This window comes from Falco cherrug, chromosome 3 (genome assembly GCF_023634085.1).
Source record: "Falco cherrug isolate bFalChe1 chromosome 3, bFalChe1.pri, whole genome shotgun sequence".
Classification (NCBI taxonomy): Eukaryota; Metazoa; Chordata; class Aves; order Falconiformes; family Falconidae; genus Falco; species Falco cherrug.
Genome location: NC_073699.1, coordinates 46,078,360 through 46,102,109, shown reverse-complemented (window position 1 = coordinate 46,102,109; position 23,750 = coordinate 46,078,360). Strand labels below are relative to the sequence as shown.

Below are 23,750 nucleotides of genomic sequence, written 5' to 3'. Positions count from 1 at the left end.
ATAATTAGCGTGGATGGAACTAAATAAGTATGTTCTTTGTAGTTCTAGGACAGAAAGTACTCTTACATCCTGTAGTTGTCTGAGCCTACAGTTTTGTTTCGTTGATTGATAATTAACATCTTTATACTTAGAGTGATGGCATGAGTTTATTGTTAGTTGTACCAAGAGGTCTTGCAGTGCTAGTACAGAATGTTGTATAGCGTTCTCCTGATGAACAATTTGTTGCAGCAGCAGGTTCTCGAGACTGAACTGCTTTTATAAAGGTGTCTCTGAATTCTTTTCATTTTTTTCCCAGTTTACAGGTTTTGTGATTTTTTTCCCAGTTTACAGTACTGCATTGTGCATTTGAATATCCAAGTAGAACGCTGTATGTTTTGTTTTGCATCAAAATTGCAAGCAAGTCTTCTAGATAATCTTCAGTTAAGAGCCATAGAAGGTTATATGATGGAATTAGTGTGGTAGGAGTTGAATGTGAGGTGCTTTTTTATTTGTTTCTTGATTGGTAGATCTGTTCTGTGGAGGGGAGAATGGTGGTCTGCTGAGACTGTCTTTGAGTAGACTTCTCGAGGGAGTTACTGCGTTGTGTGTTCTCCAACCAACTTGGGCAAAGCATTGTCTGTCATTTTTCTTAGAGCTGGACACCTTGTTTTCTCCATAGCAACCATTCTCAAGTACTTCTACATCATTCCTCTTTCTCTGTCTCAGAGAGAGGCAGCAGTGGGGAGCGCGTTTGTACTTACACATCCTAAAGTGCTGAACACTGGAAACATTTCTTACTCTGTTCCTTTTGCCCTCTTGTGCCCTGGAAGTCTTCCTAATTAGGAGGGAAGTGGGGGTTTCCCTAATGAACCAAGCACACAGTCAAACACCTTGCTTTCATTCCCTACTAAAAATCAGCTAGGATAGGAACTAGTGTAACAAACCTACAGGTGCTACTACGTCAAGTAACTTTTTGTGTAACAGGCTACTCGGTGTACATCACTTGATTGCATTTCAAGGAGAAATGAAACAGACAGGGTGGTCTTGTACAGTATATGGCTCAGACAGGTTTATTGAAAGAGCAGATTTTTGACGGTCATGGTCTGTTATGGAAGTGTGTTTTCCTGAGACTGAACTCTCATACTGAAAATTCACCATTCATTAGACCTGTTTGTGAGTTTGTTGTGGTGTGCTTGGCTTAGGTCGTTTGCTTTTGCACATGCTGTGTTTGCATATTGATTTACTTAGTAATGAAACTTAAATTTGGGTATCACTGTTAACTAAGAAATAAATTATGTAACTAAGAAAGATTGCTGAAGTTACTGTATATGAACTACTTGATAGCCTACTAGATCCTGAAACTGCCTAAGCTCAGTACGGAATCTGAGATTTACTACCTAAATTCTGGCCGTTTCACAAGGAAGGGAAGTGTTATGATTAAAGGGAACTTGAAGGAGTGTCTGATTGTACTGCTTTCACATGGATTTATTTTTCTTATGTGCAAACCATTAGGATCAGTAATGCTTGGAGTCAGGAATCCAGATAAGGAAAATTCAGGGATGTAAAACTGCCTTCAAGTGCAGTCACATCTTGAGTCTGTTAAGTTGTGTAAAAGCTAGTAGTGCAAGTGTATTGAGTAATACAAAGCTGTCAGCCTGCTTAGGGTGGTGTCTAGTTGAGACACCATGTTACAGTAGGCACTGAACCAGCAATCACACAGGGAGGGTGTGTTTGCATGTTTGTTTACAGGCATCTACTTAGAACTGGGATATGAGAGAGATGCTCAGCAGAAGCCTGGCAGTAAGCTGTTCTTTGCCCCTCCCCCAACCCTCCCACCTTTCCTTGTGTTACTCAAAAGCAGTATTGAAGCTGAACATTATACAAACCAGGAATACTTTATGAGCTACATTTTGTTTAAAAAAAAACCAAACCAAAACACACACACACACAAAAACCACCAAAACCTAAAACAAAAACAAAAAACAGAGGGACTGGAAAACACAGCTCCAAAAAAGGGTTATTTGGATGTGAAGTAAGCTTAGAATGAAGATTCCTAACCATTTACTTAGCCAAGAATAGTAGTATGATCATTCTTGGAATAGTCCACTGTGTGTAGAAGTGACATAAAAAATGAGATAAAAGCATAGGAGTGGTTGAAGCGAAAACTTGATCTGTAGTCTTTTGGTAATGAGCAGTACAAGGATATATTTGCATGTCATTCATAGGCAAAGAGAGTGGCAAGAAGATCTTTTGACTAATTCTGGAAAGAATGTATACATTGGATAGTTCCATCAAATTGAACAAAAAAAACACATTCAGTGAGAAAAGAAAGGTAAATAGAAGGTAAAATAAATTTCACAGCTGCTTATTCACACACACACATCCCAGTTAGTTTTTTCATTGTTTGAATGTTGATTCTATAATTAATTATGGAAGGATCAGATCCAGGTCATGCACGTGTTTAAGCCTTGTTTTGGTTCTGGAGGCACAGACATAAAGTGTGACTTGTATTCCTTGTATTTTCCTGTGGAAAAGAGGTATTTAAAAATGGGGCAGAAAGTCCATTTGATCAGTTTCAATATGGTTTACTTTTTCATCTTTTCCCCTAATTTTCATTAAATTGAGCGCATCAAATAGTTGTATGAATTTATTTAGGAAAGGGTTTAGTCTTGCTTAAAAGAGGGGGAGGAAAAAAAAAGAATGTTCACAGTTACTTTTTATTTATGCTGTATTTGTGTATATGTTTGCTTTAAATTTAAGCTTAATATTTTTTATAAATGTTTATTCACATAATGCATAAAACATTCCTGCAGTTTCTATAGGGTATTGAAGGCGAGCTCATTGTTTATTAATAAAACCCTTTGCAGTGTTCATGTATTGCTGTCCAATCTTTGCAGGTGCTGAAGAGAAAATTTTGGAAGAGTTTAAAGAAACACACAATGCCGACTCTCCAGATTTTCAGCTCCAGGCAATGATCCAGGCTGCTGGCAAGCTAGTACTGATTGACAAGCTGCTGCCAAAACTGAAGGCTGGTGGCCACAGGGTGCTTATCTTTTCCCAGATGGTGCGCTGCTTGGACATACTGGAAGACTACCTCATTCAAAGACGGTGAGAGCAACAATATAGTACAATTCTAAATAAGCTGTGCTTTCCTCAGTGGCCACAGTGTTTAACCTGTGAGTAATCCATATTGAAAAGGAATGAAATTCAAACACTTCAGACAGATCACTACAGAAAATAATGTAAAGGGAAAAGCATACCTCTAAGTTGCCGGTACTGAGATTTTTGTCTCAGCTGAATACAAAATGACCTCATCTGGAGAGCTTTAAACTTCTTAGTTCACTACTCAGTTAAATGTTTTAGTGGCTCTAGAGTTTTTTAGCTTAAGCTTTAATGTTTATTTCATTCCTTGGATTACAAGTCTGTTCTTTACCAAAAGATGTGAAGCAGGATACAAAGTAGTATGTCTTCCACTGATGAAATTAGTGGTAGAGGAACAGTCACTCAGTCTGTTGTAGTTCTTTTGACTCTGTAGTTCTGTAGTTGCGTATTTTCCTCTTTTTCTTTTTTTTTGTTCTTTTTTGTTTGGTTGGTTGGTTGTTTTTTTCGTTATTGCATATTCTTACAAAGAAACAGTTCTCCTTATAATGCATCTTCATTTCAGGTACCCATATGAACGAATTGATGGCCGAGTAAGAGGCAACTTGCGTCAGGCAGCTATTGACAGGTTTTCCAGACCTGATTCTGATAGGTTTGTTTTCCTGCTGTGTACAAGGGCAGGAGGTTTGGGCATTAATCTTACTGCTGCTGATACCTGCATCATTTTTGATTCAGACTGGAACCCCCAAAATGACCTCCAGGTAATATTACAAGGGATGATTTTATTGAAAATTTTTCTTTGCCTTTTTGCTGTGAAATTTTCTTCACCTACAAGAGAAATTATCTGTTGTCCCTCTCTTGAAAGTATAAAGATTATTATTTATATTGAAAGCAATAACTTTTAAAGTAAGTTCTTTGTATTGATTATTTTTTTTTCTTCCTTTTGTTACCTCTGTGTATCTGTCTTTGTTTCATCAGGCTCAGGCACGATGTCACAGAATAGGACAGAGCAAATCGGTGAAAATTTACAGGCTGATAACAAGGAATTCTTATGAAAGGGAAATGTTTGACAAAGCTAGCTTGAAGCTGGGCCTTGATAAGGCTGTGCTACAGTCTATGAGCGGAAGAGAAAATGCTACAAATGGGGTGAGAATTAATACGCTAAGGTGCACAATCAACAAATGCTGTGAATGTGTAACACTTTTCTTGCTTGCTTACGTTTTAGCTGGAGAACAGTGGGTTTCAGATGGAGCATGGCATGTTCCCTCAATCCTCATCCATCCATTCTCATCATTCCACCCTTTACATTATGTTGATCCTGGCGCTTTTTGGTGATCTTGTAGTCAGCTTTTTCTGGTGTAGCCTTTATGCTTTGGACTTTCTTTGCTTTAGCTTTTTGTCAGGTTAGTAAGTTAAATCTACTCCCAGGAGGAGTTTAGCAGTCATCAGACCTAAAGTAAAGGGATTCAGTGACAATGAATTATTAAATCATTTAAACTGCTCATATAACTTCATGCTAAGCATTTTGTTGTTTGTATTCTTATTTTAAAGGTGACTTCACCATGAATGTTTAATTGATCGACACCACATTATCTTAAGAGTTTCAGTTCTTAAAATGCTAAATAAGAGGACAATCAGTCCAGTTATGCTGTCAGATGTACATATTGTTTGATGTAAAAAAAATAAATCAAAAAACCACTAAACCCTTCTTACATGTTACAGGTGCAACAGCTTTCTAAGAAAGAAATAGAAGATCTTCTGCGAAAGGGGGCATATGGTGCTCTGATGGATGAGGAAGATGAAGGGTCTAAGTTTTGTGAAGAGGATATTGATCAGATTCTCTTAAGGCGAACACACACAATTACTATTGAATCTGAAGGAAAAGGCTCAACATTTGCAAAGGTGTGTATTGACATTTAGAGGAAAATTAATAAAATATGATCAGGATAAATGGAAGTAGTGTTAAATTGCCTTCCGTGTCAATTTAGCTTTTCAGTGTAGTTGTCTTTGATATTTACCTCACAAATGTGGGATATCTGTATTTCCAGTCATGGTGGTTTCCAGGCTTACCTTTTTTCTTTCTTGAAACTACCACTTTGTAAGTCCTAAGTGTTGTACTTAGCAGTGAAAATAGGTGTTATTTGTAGCATGCAGTTAAGAAACCAATGCATGTGTTTTCACATTACTAGGCTAGTTTTGTTGCATCTGGGAACAGGACAGACATTTCCTTGGATGACCCTAATTTTTGGCAGAAGTGGGCAAAGAAAGCTGAGCTGGATATTGATGCTTTAAATGGAAGGGTAAGAGCTTTATGATAGTTCTAGTACAATAATGTAATTGTTCAGTAATTTAATTGAAGATTTCTTCCCCCCCCCTCCTAAATTTCTACATTTTCATTTTAATTTTAGAATAATCTGGTTATTGACACACCAAGAGTAAGAAAACAAACCAGACTTTACAGTGCAGTCAAAGAGGATGAACTGATGGAGTTTTCAGACCTGGAAAGTGATTCTGAAGAAAAGCCTAGCACAAAGCCTCGTAGGCCTCAGGACAAATCACAGGGTTATGCAAGAAGTGAATGTTTCAGGGTGGAGAAGAACTTGCTGGTTTATGGGTAAGGTTATACAGATTATATATATTGATTGTGGCTAAAGAACTGAAAATATGGTAATGGTACATAGTAAATAACTCATCCCTCTCTTGGACATGTTCACATAATCTCTTACTCTGTGTAACCTTACCTCATTATGCTGTATACATATCAGTGAGATTTTAAGTTGCTATGTATGTATATATAAAGCTGTTTATATATGTTATTTAGCTTAAAGTATCCGAATGTGTCTCAGATGCCTATAAACTCATTGGTAAAATACATAGTTCTGTGATGATGAAATATGTGTTTCTGGTTTCTCCGTAGTGTAAAGAATTCCTGAGTTACCAAGGTTTAATCTCTTTTCTAAGTGTTGTGGAGAATAATAAAGTGTATTATAAAGAACAATGTGGTTGTGAAATTGACAGTCAATCTAGAGGTTTTCAACATAGATTCTGGTATTTTGGCACCACTTAAATTCAGCTATTTGATACTTTATAATTTTCCCCATTGGATTTACAAATTTGAATTTTATCTCTTTGCAAGCAAGCAGCTGTATTTGACTGCTAACGCGGTGGGCTTCAGAATGACTGTCTTTATTTTAGGAAGTTGCGTACAACAATTGGTAATAATGGATTTCAGGATCAAAATAAGAATGATTCTGTAAATCACATGACTGTAGGAATTGGTTGAATTTCCTATTCGTAGCTTATTGGGACCATTAGAGTTAAACATATGTACTTTATTATTTTGAGTGTAGTTCAATTGCAGCTTTACGAGCAGTGAACTTATTGCCTGTTCTGTAAAATAAACATTCTCAACTCTTTGGTGCTGGAGGTTGGATTCCCTGACGTAACCTGCAAATGCAGAATTCATTAGTGCTAACGCAGGAGGTCCCACCTTGCTTGGTACGAGGAGTTAAACTGAAAGTCACAGATTATAATACCAGTGTCCTGGCTGTTGTATTGAACATATTTTTCTTATAGCTGGGGTCGGTGGACTGACATCCTCTCACATGGGCGCTATAAACGTCAGCTAACAGAACAAGATGTGGAAACCATCTGCCGGACTATCCTGGTATATTGTCTTAATCATTACAAAGGGGATGAAAATATCAAAAGTTTCATCTGGGATCTGATCACTCCAACTGCAGATGGGCAAACTCGAGCTTTGGTTAATCATTCCGGTATGTCTACCACAATCAAATAATGATGCTAGTAAATAGGAAAGAATTGCTTCAGTCATGCTATGTATTTAGTTTAAACTATAGCCATTCTGACATGTCGTAGGATCTTGTCACATTTTATGAGTAAGGTGGGCTTTGACTTGGTCTGTACTTAAAGGGGAAGACTCCTTCAGACACTTTCTAGAATGCAGTGCTCTTTCCTTAAATCAGTTTTGAACAAATATTCTAGCATAATTTTTAAGTGGCACCTACTGCTGGACTTAATCTCTTTTGAATTGCCATAAATCAGAAAGCTTGTTTCCTTATGGCTATTCAGATTCATGAGAGCTTTTACAAGAAATATTTATATAACACCATTTTCTGGCTAGTGTGCTGAATTCTTGAAATCTTCACACCTAAATTTGCATGAAAGTTTTGGTTGATTTTGTTATTTGCAATTTTCTGTAGTAAATTATATGGCTGTTCAGTTTTTGATGGTTATGTTGCCCACAAGGGAATTAACATGGTAGCGATACTTAGCTTTAAATGTATGTTCGTAATGCAGTTTAGGGTGAGGGCTTTTCTATTCGGATTGTGTGAGAAATATTGGGGTTTTATGTAGGTCTGTCTGCACCAGTGCCCAGAGGGAGGAAAGGCAAGAAAGTAAAAGCACAGAGTTCACAGCCAATGCTGCAAGACGCCGATTGGCTCGCAACCTGTAATCCAGATGTATTATTTCAAGAAGACAGCTATAGGAAACATCTCAAACATCACTGTAATAAGTAAGTACTAATGAATGTTTCATTTGGAGTTGATTGGTTTTTTTGCTACATGCTTTTGAAAAGTCCATGACTACTCCTGGATATTTTTATAGAACAGAGGGCCATTTAATAGGATGTAAAGGCCGTTATTACTTTTTAATTTGGGGATAATCATCTTAACAGATATCTGGGTACTTCTGTAAGCTCTTTATGAGTGATCAGTGCAGTTCTGAAGAAAATTGTTTTCTGCTTACTAAATAAGAATGGAATCAGATGAAGTTATTCTTTTTGCCATATAAAGGAAAGACTATATCCCTACACTAAGTCTATTTCTCTTGACAATTGGCTGTCTTTAAACAAAAGCTGTTTGTTTCTTACCCTTCTTGTGGGGTCTTTCAGGCTGATGTCCTTAAAGTTCTGTTTCTTAGATGTTAAACTCAAATATCCAGTTCTTAGTTTCCAAAGTTTCTTGCAGTAGTTCGTGTGTGTGTTCTCTTCGTTCTTTTTCTCCCTTCTTCTCTTGCTTTCCACGTTATACAGAATATTTTTCTCCTTTGCTTGCGATAAAATTTCTGAGTTGTCTTGCCTGAATCAGTGCCTCGACTTGATTTTTGAAATTCTAAACATACTACTAAACTGAAGGCCTTTGGGGATAAAGATAATTGTATTTTGATTTGGATGTTACGTTGGCTTATTGTTGCATGAATATCTCTTAAGATATTCTCTTCTTTACAAAAAGGAAAAAAAAAAGGCTAAAAGAATGTCATATCTTAGTTATTTTTATGTCAGCTTCCTCTGATAGCGTCCTGGTTCTCCATCTGAGTTGTGCTTTATTCTCCATCATAGACATTGAACCCAACTCTTGTCCCAAAAATCCCTTGTTTTGGGGTTGGGGAGGAGGTGGTTTGATTTTTGGGGTTGGGGAGTTGTTTTGTTTTTAAACTTACACTCTTCGTTGTATATATACCATACAGACGTAATGCAGCGCTACTGAAAGGTCATCATTACTTTTGTGTTTTAATATACAATATGTCTTACTAATACTGTTATTGGAAAGACATTATTGATTTGAAAAGTACCTATGGCCTGTCAATAGGGGGTGTGATGTGAAGGAGGAAAGGTATTTAAGGGGTTTATTAGCTCCTGTCCAAATGCTAATCAAGCTTAATTCTCAACTGATGAAAACAGATACTTACAGAATTACGTTAGCAAGTGCACTTCCAAGTAAACTGCTTTCTGATTTTTTTTCTGAACGGTTAGTCAGATCTGTTATTACATTTCTCTTGCTCGTAAAGTAATTAAATTCTTTACTGTAACGTTATTTTAATCTCCCAGGTAACATGTCTTCATTACTTGTTATATCACTTTGCAGATCAGACATAAATTCATTTTAAAAACACTGCGTCTGTAATAATACAGTAGAACAATTTCAAGGATACTAGTCTCCTGTCCTCATGTAACATACATGCTGGTTTACTGCATAGAACTCCTGAAAGGTGCAAAGAACCTCTGGTGTTTTTTTTGTTGTTTTTATGTTGGGGTGTTTTTTTCCTGCTCCTCTTCTTTGGCTTGACGTAACAGCTGTTATTGCTTAATACTAAGATGATAGAGACCCTCAACAGCTTATTTACATAGCCACACAGAGAGCAGGGACACCTTAACTGGTATCATGCATACTAAAAGAAGCAAGTCTGACCTGTTTTGAATTGCAGACATACGACCTTCATTCAAATCCCTGCTCTTCCAGAGTTTGCTTGAATAACATGTAAAACTGGGCATTGCTCTACTTCCATCAAATCTCTACTGAGGAGCTCCCAAAACTGGTGGTGGTCTAAATTTTTCATGCAAGTGGGTGATCATATTACTGCTTCCCTGGTCACCCTTGCTGTACCAGGAGCCGCAGTAATTCAACAGTTGCTGTGATGGATATGGGTACAGTGAGAGGGCAAGCTGAGTAATCTCCGTTTTAGTTGGTACTGATTTTACTTCATGAACTAGGCAGCAGGGGGTGCCCTGAATTGGGTAAACATAGGAGAGCAGGATCATTTTCAGGTAGATACTTTACTTTTTTTAAAGGATGACCTCTTTTCTAGTCTCCTTGAAAAGCCAGTCTGACATTCTCTCTCTTGCCAGCTTCAAGTATGACCATAACACCTTACAGCGCTTCCAAAAATGACTGTAGTATTGCAGAAATGGGGAAAAATAAACATGGGCAATGAGGATTTTTCACTTCCTTGTAGCAGTTAGGTTGTGCACAGGTAAAATTAAATGGCAGTTTGAGCTATGAAGAGTAAAAATAGTTAATATCTCCCAGGGGAAATGGGGGATTATTTTTTCCCCTCATTCTCGGAAGCAAAAAGTTGTATAATCTGAAAAACCTGACATTCCATATTGAGGGTTTATTGTAAGGTAGTAAAACCAGATTTTATATCTCGTTTATTCCTACAACTTCTGATGTGCTTCCAAAAATGGTATTAAGGCAGCAGCTGAGGAAATTTTATGAGATAATGAAGCAGAACAGTTACTGAAAGCCATCTGCTCAGTTGTTTACAAACTTGCTTCAATACTTCAGAGGCAGTGGTAGAGTACGTGTCTAAACTTCACAAGCTGCACTAGGTAGAACTAAATGAAATGCGCCGGGGCTGGGCTGAGCTGGGTCCCTCTCTGTGCAGTGTAAGCAGTTGCCAGGCAGGCCTGTTGGAAGCCAGCAGAAAGCACCACACAGAGGTGATTATGTGCCACCATCTGTCACGCTTCAAGCCTACCATACAGCATGGCTAATCAGCCTTGGCAGGATGATGGATGAACAGCAGCAGCTGCCAAAAGCCACTGTTGGCAAACAGTCCTGAAGTTAAGAACTTTTTCCCCCCTCTGCCTTCCTCTCCAGGGTCCTGCTGCGTGTCCGCATGCTCTACTATCTACGACAAGAAGTTATAGGGGACCAAGCAGACAAGATCTTAGAGGGTGCTGACTCAAGGTTAGTGCAAGTGCAGGTTTATTTTTTGCTTTATGACGCTGGCTTTTATAAAGTACACATACTGTAATAATGCAGCGTTTAAAGGTTGTCGCACTTTATCTCTTAAATGTCTGTGTTCTCAAACAGCCTTATTATTTTATCAGGCACAGTAATTTTCTTGTGGGAGGAAAATGTGAGAAATTACAGAAGTGGATTTTCAGTTCTGCTAATATTTAAGGATCATTCTATCTCAATTTAAAAAATAAAAAAAAATATACTAAGACCTTAAATGAATCTTATTTGGAATAACCATTGGCATTCCACTCCCAAAATAGCCTGATCTTTGGAGTTTTTTTGTGGGGGGTTTTTTTTGGTTTTGTTTTCAGTTTGTTCAACCATCCTAATTATTTTTCAAGGTATTTCAATTTCTATGTTGTGTTTGGGTGTTTTTTCCTCATTCAAAATTCATATTTACAGAACATTGTGAACCACTTTTTTTTTTCTTCAAACATCTTTGTCTCGTAATAGCTTTGAGAATGTATATAATGCTGTTTTCACAGTGAAGTAGATGTATGGATACCTGAGCCATTCCATGCTGAAGTTCCTGCAGACTGGTGGGATAAGGAGGCGGATAAATCCCTTTTAATTGGAGTATTCAAACACGGTAAGTGATGTCTCACTCTGAACAAAACTCAGTTGTAAAGCTTTCTGTGTGTAGGACTGTTCAGTCATAATATTAACAAGCATTGTTCCAAAGAACTGTTGGCTTGTATCTCCCTTTTTTTTCTTGCCTGCATTAAAAACCTAATATGAGCTGTAAATATCAGATGCTGTTTTTAAATGTTTGCAGAACATTTGAGAAGAAAACATTACTTTCATGGCTGTAAATAAAACAAAACCATATTTGTTTAAATAATAGCCAAATAGTAAGATAGATCTCCATAAACTTTGCTTCCAGCACTGCTTCACTTGCTAACTCTGCCAACCAGTGTCAAAGTGGACGGTGGGCTTAACCTCTGCTATTAATCTGTACAAGTGCCTCCTGGGCTTTGTTCCAAGCAATATTTCACAAATGTCAGTGTTGAGAACTCCCGGCTCCCTTGAGTGGGATGCAGCCTTGTTAACTTTGAAAGGCTGGGGATGCAGAGCTGGCATGATATATACAGTGAGCGATTCCTGATTATAATCCCAATTCTCTGGAGGTCGCAGAGGTATTCTCAGCAGCCCAGCCTGACTAAAGGGGAGAATGATGGCTTATAAAACCTTTCATGATTACAGTTTGGCTTGAGGCTCTACAGCAGTTAGGAGCAGTGTGTTGTAGTACAAATCCTAATTGAATTGTGCTGTTCTGCCTATGTACAGCAGCTCTGTGTTGTGGGCTCAGCTGAGGCAAGTCTAGTCTAAAAATCATTTTCCTGCAGTGCACTGTTGGGATCTGCCATTTTCCATCTAGTCAACTTGGGCAGTAAAAAAGCAAACAGCAGTTTGAAAACCATAGAGGGAACAGTGTCATCTTACTGACATGCATCATCCTAAACCTAATAAGACAGGTTCGTTGGCCTTACGTATAACCCATGTATACAGCATTTTTGCAGCCTACATTGTGAGGGTTCCAGCAGGGCTGGAGCTATAGAAAATACATGTGTGTGTGTTCCCATTTGCATCTGCATGTTTCCAGTAGGGAGTATTAAATGTGGAGAACCACTGCGAAAGTTGTGTAGAAAACTTGAAGTTTTTCACTTGTGAAAGATTTTTAGTTCACCTTATAAAGACATTAAATTGAATTCTTTCTTCAGTATCCTACTATTTTTTAATGTTACTGATGTGAAAATACTTCTGTGCTGATGGAATTTGCCAATATGTAAAATTCATTACGTGAATGAAATGGGTTGTTTCCAGCACGGTGACAGCTTCATTATTTTATTTAAAAATAAGTAAGTTAATCTAGAAAATTGTACTTCTGCTCCCTAAACCTGTTCTATTCACAGCTGGTCACAGGTTTTAAAAAAATTTGTCTCACACTCTGCATGCAGGTTATGAGAAGTACAATTCTATGAGAGCTGATCCAGCGCTGTGCTTTCTGGAGCGGGTTGGCATGCCTGATGCAAAGGCCATAGCTGCTGAACAGAGAGGGACAGACATGTTAGCAGATGGTGGTGATGGGTAAGGAGGACATGAAAAAATTAATAAACTTTATCAGCATTGTATATGTTGGCATGAATTCATATGTCGTATTTTTCTTACATCTTGCCTGAGGATCTGAAGTGATTGTATGATGTAAAAAGTACATAGAACTGTTTACACAGTTGAGCATGAAATGCGAATGTGTAATTTGGTACACCATACTGATCGCTTTTGTAGCTTTTTTGCTTTTGTCCAGAAAATCAGCCTCCTCTCAAAACCAATATATTTCTTGAAAAATTTTCTTTTAAATATTTTATAGTGGTGAATTTGACAGAGAGGATGAAGATCCAGAATATAAGCCAACCAGAACTCCTTTCAAGGATGAAATTGATGTAAGAACTTCCAACTTTCTGTAATTACAAAGTTATATAATTATAACTGATTCTCCCTGTTTATTTTCATGTGCACCTCTTCATTTTAAGAGCTACCAGATAAACACAGCTTACAACAAAACACTTGTTTGCGGCTGTGTTTGGGAGATGACGTATTTTTCTCCTGAAATGATAACATATGGTCAAGACTGAAAACTAAAATAACTTCTCTCTTCTCCCCAAGGAATTTGCAAACTCGCCTCCGGAAGACAAAGAGGAGTCCATAGAAATACACCCAAGTAAGAGTATAGCAAAGAAATTAAAAGGCAAAAATGCACCATTTAGTGAAAGGTGGACTGTTCATACTGCCACATGAGGGGATAGGTGGTGTTTTGGGAAAACATCACAGTAAGCTTTTTACTGCCAAGTCTCTTCACATTTCACATCTTTCAAAACAATTATTTACTGTCTTTGCATAATCCACATTATGGCTTTCTGGATTTCTAATCACATAGTAGAAACTGTGATGATAAAGACCGGATGTTTCATAATGCAGCCGTTGATGGTTTTGCTGAGATAATATTGGAAGTTATAGATATGTTGTTTCCTCAGTATGGAGGAAAACTGCCAAGTTTAAGTGAGAATAATAAAGTGGGAAATCGTAAGTGTAGGTGTTTCCTCAGAGGTAGAACAATCTTCGTAATATATTTAAAGATGCATTGCATTAATTTTAATACTTCCAGTATTCATATGTTTGCATTCATAACATTGAATAGTAATGCTTGATGGTTATCTCTGAATGCTTCACAAGCATTTCTGAGTTCTTAAGAGTTGGATGTGGTTTGATGCTATTTTTTTTTTATCTCCTACCAACATGCAGTTACCCTGTTTTCTGATTTGTTATGCACCAGTATTAACAAGGCCTATGTTCTTATCTGATAAACAGGAATCCAGTTATAGCTGTAGAAACTTTGAAATGTTTAGCAGTGGGTTTGCAGTGCACAAATACTTCTCTATTCTCTAGACAAACACACTGAAAGCAATGCTGAGTTAGGCCAACTCTACTGGCCCAACACTTCAACCCTGACTACCCGTCTGCGTCGCCTCATTACTGCCTATCAGCGCAGCTATAAAAGGCAACAAATGAGGCAAGAGGCACTAATGAAGACTGACCGCAGGAGACGTCGGCCTCGGGAAGAAGTGAGAGCACTGGAAGCAGAAAGGGAAGCTATAATAACTGAAAAACGACAAAAGTGAGTTTCTCAGTGATATCTTTCTTTAAATCTTGAGCTTGTGCCCACCAGTACCACTCTTCTGTTTTGAAAGAATAAACTAAGGGGGTTTTGGGGCATCCAAACTATGTCTGGACTCTTGTTTATTCAGTGGCCTCACTTCTCTTGCTTCTTCCTTGACTAGGTGGACAAGAAGAGAAGAAGCTGATTTTTATCGTGTGGTGTCTACTTTTGGAATTATTTTTGATCCTGTAAAACATCAATTTGACTGGAATCAATTCAGAGCATTTGCCAGGCTTGATAAAAAGTCTGATGAAAGCTTGGAAAAGTATTTTAATGGCTTTGTGAATATGTGTAGACGAGTGTGCCGAATGCCAGTCAAACCAGATGATGGTAAGTTTTAACTGACAGTAGAAATCAACATGACTGTTATGAGACAGTGGGACTGTTAAAACTTAATGCCCAGGTGTAATGATTTTGAACTATGTGTACATTTAATCAATGTTAAACAACACAAATTGGTGTCATTGCAGAGCCACCTGATCTTTCCACTATGATTGAGCCAATCACAGAAGAGCGTGCTTCTAGAACTTTATATCGCATAGAACTGTTGCGGAAAATCCGTGAACAGGTTCTCCATCACCCACAGTTGGGGGAGAGGCTAAAACTTTGCCAACCAAGCTTGGACCTGCCAGAGTGGTGGGAGTGTGGTAAACATGACAAAGACTTACTGATTGGTGCTGCTAAACATGGAGTCAGTAGGACAGACTATCACATTCTGAATGATCCTGAACTCTCTTTTCTTGAGGCTCACAAAAACTTTGCTCAAAACAGAGGGACAGGTCATGCAAATACTGTCTCTTCTGTAAACCCTCTGGGTGCTGGCTGCAATCAAACACCGCTTGTTGTCCCGTCCACACCAGTACAAGAAGAAAAAACTACAGAACAAGCAGAGTCTAAAGTTGAAGGGTCTGAAAATCCAGCAGCCAAAGAAAAGTCTGATATAAAAGAGGAGGCAGATACTGCAGATAAGGACACTAAACCAGAATGTGATGCTGAGGCTGAGCCCGGCTCTGTTAAATGTGAATTGAAAGACATAGAAATGAGTACAGATGTAGACCCAAAATCTATTTCTGAGAAAGGTTCGGAAGAAGATGAAGAGGAGAAACTGGATGATGATGATAAATCAGAAGAATCCTCCCAACCTGAAGGTAATGCATTGGTCAGATCAATTCTGTGTGCTTAGCATGAGCCCCACAGCTGTTCTAAGTTGTGCCAGCTGGTAAGTGGCACACATGGAGCTATTATGGAGCTTTGGATAAGCTACACGTAGCAGTTCCTCTACCCTTCCACATATTCAGGTGGTTAAATAAGCTTTCGTAAAAAACATCGGGCATCAGTGGGGTGTTCCCCCACAAGGGATGATTTCCAAGATAGCTTACTGAGCCAATAAGCATGTCTGTGTGCCAAATGCAGAAGGCTAAGGCTCTGCTGTATTAATTACTGAACAAAAGCCTCAGAAATGTGTCAAGCCTGGTTGTCTTAACCTATCTAGTTAGGTTGACATTGGGGGCTTGGAAATTTCTGTAGTTAATGCCTGGTCATGGTTGTTATTCAGCAGGAGCAGTTTCTCAGGGTAAGAATTTTGATGAAGAAAGCAATGCCTCTATGAGTACCGCAAGGGATGAAACACGCGATGGATTCTACATGGAAGATGGGGATCCCTCTGTGGTTCAGCTACTTCATGAGAGAACATTTGCCTTCTCTTTCTGGCCTAAGGTTGGTTAGGGGTAGAATGGCATGTGTCTTTTTTCCCATAAAATATGGGAAACATGTTTGCAAAATAACAGCAAGTTTTGTATGATTCTGCACTTGTAGTGGGCGAGGGACTTTTTTCTATGAATGATTTGCGGAATAGCATTTTATTCTTCAATTTCATGCAGATTAGCAGGGGAAATGAAAGAAATTGCTGCACTGTAAATAGTGTCATTTAGTAAAACAAATGACTGACAGACATGAGTTCCTCATAGGCTCCATAACTGTATGTCAGCAGAATCACACCTTTCACACCTCTATTGATGGAAGCAAACTTACGATTTTAAATTATGGATTTCATCTGCAGAGCAATCTGCAATGTTGAGAGCAGAGATTTTGTAAGTCACCTTTTTATTTTGGGGTGAGGAGATTGTAGAGGAGTATTGGTGACCTACATGATCTAAGCCATTATGTAATGTTGACAGATGTAATTGTATTAAGGTATCCTGCAAACATAAGCAGCAGTTTTAGATAGGATAAAGCTATATCTTATTTTGGTAACTATGCAGAAAATTATCTAATACAAAATGATTTTAAAAATATGAAACTGTAAACTCGTAATAAATCCACACATAATTTAGTACTCTCCTTTGCAGTAAGGGGAGAGAGAGAAATAAAGTAGTAATAGTCTTAAGCTTACTAATCACCATAACAGGGCCATCTGGTTTGGGATGGGGGAGCAGGGCGGGGGGACCTTGCTCTTAATAGGCTTATTCCTGGGGAAAGCAAGCAGTCTGTTGCAGCTGCTGAGGTTTGCTAGTGGCTTTTGCACAGTTTTGCTGTTCAGGAAGCTAACTGATGCTCATATTCCCTAACCAGCAGTATTTCTCAATAGTTCGGAAGTTTCTACTACTTCAGAGAGGCTAGAATAGAATGTGCTTGAATACTGAAGTAGAAGAAATCAAATGGTACTCATCTTTTTTGCTTTCAGCATGTGTTTTGGAAACATGGACTAAAATATTATTCCAGTCATAGTGTAAAAGTAAAACAAAAAATCCTTCATCTGTATAGGTTCAGTGTAAGTAGACTAATAAACATAATTAGAGATTTTTAGTGTACACGCTTCAGTGAAATTTGAAGTGATAATGGGCGTGGAATGAAAATTGACATTCATTAGATGTCCCTAGGTTGGTGCCCGTTTCATAATGTTGAACTTTATTAATAGTGACGCTAATGAGGATCTACTTCCTAGGACAGAATTGCAGATCCAGCCTCTTGGATCTCGGGAACTGCAGCTTTAAGATACTGATTGCAGATGTTTTGATTTTCCCTTCCTAACTGTTGATTTTGTTAACTACTGCAGCATAAAACAATAGTGAGTTTCTGTTAAATTTGTCAGTTAGTACATGGTTGTACAGAAAACTTGGTCTTTCTCCTTCCCCCTGATACAAATGCAGCTTTTAAATTCTAGTGATGTTTTATTCTACAAAACTGTCTGTATTAGCTTCTTCTAAGGCAGTCAGTTTATCCTGACCTGCAAGGGAATAGTTGGTTTTGAATGTGTTTCTTAAGCTGTGGAAACTGGACTCTGTTGTTATACTTATTTGAGTTTAAAAGGCAACATTCACACTGAAGGTTCATTACATACTTTTCCTTTATGCAGGACCGAGTAATGATCAACCGATTAGACAACATCTGTGAAGCAGTGCTGAAAGGGAAGTGGCCAGTAAATAGGCGCCAGATGTTTGATTTCCAGGGGCTCATACCTGGGTATACTCCAACAGCTGTGGACAGCCCTTTACAAAAAAGGAGCTTTGCAGAGCTCTCCATGGTTGGTCAAGCCAGCGTCAGTGGCAGTGAAGATGTCACTGCTTCTCCTCAGTTATCAAAGGCAAGGCTGCGTCTTTCTCACATGAAATATTTTATCTTGCGTGTGCTTCTTTTGCATAATAAAAAAAATGAAAAATAATTGAAAAGTGTTTCTTGGAATAAAATGAAGGCTTTGTTTTCAAGGTTATGTGCTTGGACTTTTATATAAATTCAGCATAGCAAACAGAGCTTTGCTTATGTTCTGAAATGCTCTTTTTTCATTAGGAAGATGCACTCAATTTATCGGTTCCACGTCAGAGGAGGAGGAGACGAAGAAAGATTGAAATTGAGGCAGAGAGAGCTGCCAAGAGGAGAAATCTTATGGAAATGGTTGCCCAGTTACGTGAGTCTCAGGTGGTCTCAGAAAATGGACAAGAAAAGGTTGTAGATTTATCAAAGGCCTCACGAGAGGCAACAAGTTCTACCTCAAATTTTTCATCTGTTACTTCAAAGTTTATCTTGCCTAATGTCTCCACACCCGTATCTGATGCCTTTAAAACTCAAATGGAGCTGCTGCAAGCAGGTCTTTCACGCACACCCACAAGGCATCTACTAAATGGCTCTTTAATAGATGGAGAACCACCCATGAAGAGGAGGAGAGGAAGGAGGAAAAATGTAGAAGGGCTTGATCTGTTATTTATGAGCAACAAACGGACATCATTGACTGTAGTAAGAGCAACCTTTTTGTCTCGTATTTGTTCTGTGTCTAGTACTTTCTGAATGTGACTTTAAAGTGTTGTTATACTCACCCCAGCAGTAATGTAGTTTTTACCTTTGTGTTTAGAGCTGTTACTTTATTTGAAACAAACAAAATGTTGTTCACATCAAGTTTCTACTCTAGTGAATTGTAGCTGAGTTTTAAGTAGCTCGTACTTCCAAAGACTTTTTTTTTTTTTTAATACAAAACATAAAATATATGCATAACATATTTGGAGGCTTAAGTATGTCTTTCTTACTGTGTAGAAAAAGGAAGGTCGTGGGGGCCACTAACTGGAAATGCACGAAAACTGCTTTCTCTTTAGCTTGTATGTTCTTTAATGTTCAAGCATGCTAAATTTACAAAACTCCCTAATGCAGTGGTATTGCTTTACATAGTATGAATATTTAAACCCCATTAACTCTTGCATATGCAAAATCTCCGTGAGCGTTTAGCTTCAGTCCCTGCAATTGTTTCTCCCAGGTAACTGTTCCCTTGAAGTGAGAATTAATACAAACATTAATGTTTTCAGGAGGATGCAGAAGTGACCAAAGCTTTTGAAGAAGATATGGAAGCCCTACCAGCAAGGAACATTCCATCTCCTGGTCAATTGGACCCAGACACTCGCATCCCTGTAATCAATCTAGAGGATGGGACCAGGCTGGTGGGAGAGGATGCTCCTAAAAACAAGGATTTAGTTGAATGGCTTAAACTGCATCCTACTTACACTGTAGATATGCCGAGTTATGTACCAGTAAGTATGTGATTCTAAAAGTGTTGTTGTGTTATATTAATACAGAAGTTAGTTTTACAGGCATCAAAATGAATTTCCTCACATTGGGCATAGTCATTGGATTTTGTAACTATTGGTTTCCAGTAAAGGTTTTTTCTGCAGCCACACTGACTATGGTATCTAAACACCCAGGTGGCATCAGGGTGTATAGGTTGCTTTACCTTTCTTAATATTTGTATATAACAATGTGTGTTAGTACGCTGTTTGTGTCAAGTTCTGCAGAATTGCTTCATCTGATAAGAAAAAAAAGTCTCTGAGATAATCTGATGGTAAAGTAATTGGCCCCTTAAAGGTGTTGTGAGAAGGGGTTCCATGCTTGGTGATTTTTGTCAAGAAAATGTAAAACTAAAAGCAATGTATTTCTGTTTTTTTCCAGAAGAGTGCAGATGTGCTGTTTTCCCCATTTCAGAAGCCGAAACAAAAACGACACAGGTGTCGAAACCCTAATAAACTGGATATAAACACCTTGACAGGAGAAGAAAGGGTACCTGTTGTAAATAAGCGAAATGGAAAGAAGGTAAAAATTAAGTTAGTGGATGTCTTTGCGTGTGGAAACCACATTTTCTACTCCAAGGTTTCTTTTTAAAAGTTTAGTAATTCGGCACCAGCAGTTATCCTTACTGGAATGTACCACCCAGTTCCTTTAATTCCTTCTTTGCTCTTCTGTTACCTTTATATTAAACACTTGAGTGAATAACAGTTTTTGAAACTGTACAGTTTTTCTTTTTAACATCTTTCCCCTATATCAGGCACACGTTTCATTACTAGCCCTGCCTAAGCTGCAGCATTTTACAGTCTTTTTAAAAACATGATCTTCTGAATTCTAGTAGTATTAGCTGGTCTCCATGTAGTTTTCCACAGTCTGAACTGAAAGTCTTTACTCACATCCTTCAGAAATGAAAGTGTACAGATAGAAAATGTCCATATAAATAGCTGTTTGTTTTTCTTTTGTTTTTGAAGTATTAACCTTGTCTTTTGCATTAGATGGGTGGAGCTATGGCCCCTCCAATGAAGGACTTGCCGAGATGGCTGGAAGAAAATCCTGAATTTGCTGTTGCTCCAGATTGGACTGACATTGTTAAACAGTCTGTAAGTGAAGCTTTCATTCCATGCTTCATTGTAGATTATAGCACAGAAAAGTGGAAGGCTGTGTAAATTGATGATTAAGTCTTTATCTCATACCTGGTTTTGAGCTGAGGAAGTGTAGTGTCTGGGTGGGAGTTACCCAATTTAGGGGGAATGGGGATAGGAGGCTGCTGCAGAGTGGGATTGAAGTACACTCAAAAAATCGGCTACAGTGAGGCAGTCTTCAGCATTTGTTTGGTTGTTTTTTTTTTTCTGATAAGCAACAATCATTAATAAACACAGGTATTCATTCATTAGAAACTTAAGAAAATATTTGTCATATTCATAACAGAAATAAATTTATCATCTTTGTAACAGGCAGCATCAAAGGATTAGGTTTTCTGCCTTTTATTTTACATCAGTTGTTTGGAAATAAAAGGAAAAAATTCTGCAAATACTTACTTTAATAAAATATTACTATACTGAAGTTCAGTATGAGGTACAAAGGTATAGATTCATAATTGCATTGTGTCAGGGTGTGTATTTTTTAATGAAGCTACAGAGTTTCAGCATGTGCTGTTTTACTGTTGTGTTTAAATGTAAAAAGCCTATGACTTCCCTTTCTTCAATTTTTCTTAGATGTTCTACTGCCATTCACTTTAGTAGCTGGCTAGTTGTGACTTGCCAGGGTTGAAAAACAAACCACTGTTGGAGTATGCTGAAATCCCCTTCTGTTTCTTCCATTGTCATCAGTTTACTGTTGAAAGCTATAAAAGCTACTGGAGAATAAAGCTTGTTTTTTCGCATCTCCTTTTCCAGGGTTTTGTTCCAGAGTCCATGTTTGACCGTCTTCTCACTGGACCTGTTGTGAGGGAGGAAGGAGCAAGCAGAAGAGGAAGAAGGCCAAAAAGTGAAATTGCCAAAGCAGCTGCAGCAGCTGCTGCTGTAGCATCAACATCGGGAATCAACCCACTACTAATGAACAGTCTGTTTGCTGGAATGGACCTCACAAGCCTCCAGAACCTACAGAACCTGCAGTCTCTCCAGCTCGCAGGCCTCATGGGCTTCCCACCAGGGCTAGCAACAGCTGCTGCTGCTGGAGGGGACGCTAAAAATCCGGCTGCCATGTTGCCTCTGATGTTGCCAGGGATGGCAGGATTGCCCAACATGTTTGGACTAGGCGGATTGTTGAATAACCCGATAACGGCTACTACTGGAAATGCCACTACTGCTTCCGGTCAAGGAGAGACTGAAGATGGTGCTTCAAAAGCTGAAGAGAAGAAAAATGAGAATGAAGAGGAGAACAAAGACTCTGAGAAAAGCACAGACACTGTTTCTGCTACTGACTCTGCAAATGGATCTGTCAGTGCTGCTACTGCAGTGACTACTGCCACTGCCACCACTACCACCACCACCAACACTGGATTGCCCACAAACCCTCTGGCCTTCAATCCTTTCCTGCTGTCTACCATGGCTCCTGGCCTCTTCTATCCATCTATGTTTCTACCTCCAGGACTGGGAGGATTGACTCTGCCCGGTTTCCCAGCACTAGCAGGACTTCAGAACACAGTGGGCTCCAATGAAGAGAAGGCTACTGACAAAACTGAAGGAACTGCCTTTAAAGATGAAGAAAATCTCGAAGGCAGTGATGCAGAGGAGAGCCTTGATAAAACTGCAGATTCCTCCGTTTTAGAAGATGAAATAGCACAGGGTGAAGAATTAGACTCACTTGATGGGGGGGAAGAAATAGAAAACAATGAAAATGATGAATAACCAGTACCAGTTACAGCTAAAGTGTTTTAAACTTTTGACAAGTGGTAGTCCTACTGTTTACACTCACAGTTAATGTCCATACTTAGTTTTTATAAGCTGTTCTGTAACATAGTGTAGCAAAAAAAAAGTTCAAGTCATGTTATACAGATGTGTCAAAAGGTATCTTGGTCATTAAGTATTGTGCAGTGCATTATTTATTATCCCTAGGAGAGATGAAATTTGAGAGGTGATCATGTCTTTTTAAGGAAATTGACATAATGCTCTGCTTTTTTTTTTTCTTTTGGTACCATTGGTATTATGAATTACGCAGCAATTTGTGATGAAGTGGCACTAATAGAAGGAAGTGCTGCTTAAAGGAAGGATGAAGTTATATATTTAATTTTTTTTTTTTTTTTTTTTTTGCTGTGAAGGTCAAGATGAAATTTAACCATACATATCGTACTCGTGCTTCATTTTGACTGTATGGGAGTTCACCCACTCACATGTGCGCACACACCCCCACACACACACTCTCTCTGACAATCTTCATGATAGTGTGAATGTCTCTGTCTGGAGACGCAGCAATAATAAGGCAGCTGTTGAATGTGAAGAGTACCTTTTGGAAATTAGCCCACGGAGAAGGTTCTTACAGGATAAAGCTACAGTTTAATCGTCTCGTGATCTTGTAATGCACTGGTATAAACAAAAAGAAAAAAATCAGGTACCTTTTTTAAATTAAAGGACTTTGTTACTTTAGCCACAAAGCTAAACAGCATTACCTCAACTCTAAACTAGCCTTGAAGTTTACAGACATGACTTTGTAAATGTATTGTTTTTCTTTGTTGTGATGTCTTTTTATTTTTTTTCTTTGGAAACTGCTATCATGTAAGATAAGATGTAAATTGCTGCCAACTGTAGTAATGATGCTTTTAATAAAAGTGACCCATGATATGCAGAGATGTAATTATAGAATGTAGTGTTTAGAGACATCAGAACTGGTGTTTGCTTTCTGTATTTGCATTGTGGCTTTTTTATAGCATTTTCCTGCTATATTCTTTATAGATTAGTGGCTGTAAATGCTGAACTGATCGTCTTCAAGGGACTAGGCAGGAAGAGAAACCATGAATTACCTTCATATTTTCCACTCTGAGTAAGTCTACAGAAACGCACACTAAAACCCCTACTTTACTCCTTCAAAGGGGCATGAGAGACTGAGAATACTTTAAAATGTGTTCAGCATGTGATAATGTGGTACACTAAAGAACAAAAGGGCAAAAGAAAAATGAGGCTTTAATAGGCACAATATCTAGGTCATTTATCCTTGGTTAATGGGTAGAAAAACACAATGCTGTAATGACAGCAAGGGATACAAAGGCTCTGTGGTATCCTGTAGACCAGAGCTTGTGATGCCAGAAACCACTGTGTCAAACAACCTACATGAAACTAAAACTGACCCACTTTTCATAAAAAACAGTGTCTCTTTTGGAGAGCTACAGATTTGTACCCTTTTGTGACCTTTTGATATTCGAGATAATGTATCAT

The 23,750-nt window shown here is 38.3% G+C and overlaps 1 protein-coding gene across 4 annotated transcripts in view; it reads left to right on the top strand.

Moving 5' to 3' along the window:
* Positions 1–23,163, top strand: part of CHD7 (chromodomain helicase DNA binding protein 7) — a 127,894-nt gene extending 104,731 nt beyond the window's left edge. For 3 of the 4 annotated variants that reach the window (XM_055704495.1, XM_027811100.2, XM_027811101.2), the window contains exons 16-38: positions 2,877–3,087; positions 3,644–3,839; positions 4,057–4,224; positions 4,801–4,980; positions 5,268–5,378; positions 5,487–5,692; positions 6,655–6,854; positions 7,456–7,615; positions 10,482–10,571; positions 11,111–11,214; positions 12,584–12,713; positions 12,994–13,066; positions 13,290–13,344; positions 14,070–14,298; positions 14,462–14,670; positions 14,811–15,488; positions 15,896–16,056; positions 17,696–17,923; positions 18,127–18,570; positions 19,131–19,352; positions 19,768–19,908; positions 20,376–20,480; positions 21,276–23,163. In XM_055704495.1, the coding sequence (XP_055560470.1) occupies positions 2,877–3,087; positions 3,644–3,839; positions 4,057–4,224; positions 4,801–4,980; positions 5,268–5,378; positions 5,487–5,692; positions 6,655–6,854; positions 7,456–7,615; positions 10,482–10,571; positions 11,111–11,214; positions 12,584–12,713; positions 12,994–13,066; positions 13,290–13,344; positions 14,070–14,298; positions 14,462–14,670; positions 14,811–15,488; positions 15,896–16,056; positions 17,696–17,923; positions 18,127–18,570; positions 19,131–19,352; positions 19,768–19,908; positions 20,376–20,480; positions 21,276–22,229 (5,255 nt within the window). In that variant the 3' untranslated portion in view covers positions 22,230–23,163. The remainder of the gene's footprint in view (positions 1–2,876; positions 3,088–3,643; positions 3,840–4,056; positions 4,225–4,800; positions 4,981–5,267; positions 5,379–5,486; positions 5,693–6,654; positions 6,855–7,455; positions 7,616–10,481; positions 10,572–11,110; positions 11,215–12,583; positions 12,714–12,993; positions 13,067–13,289; positions 13,345–14,069; positions 14,299–14,461; positions 14,671–14,810; positions 15,489–15,895; positions 16,057–17,695; positions 17,924–18,126; positions 18,571–19,130; positions 19,353–19,767; positions 19,909–20,375; positions 20,481–21,275) is intronic. The other variant, XM_055704496.1, reaches the window with a different exon arrangement.
* Positions 23,164–23,750: the final 587 nt, after the last annotated feature.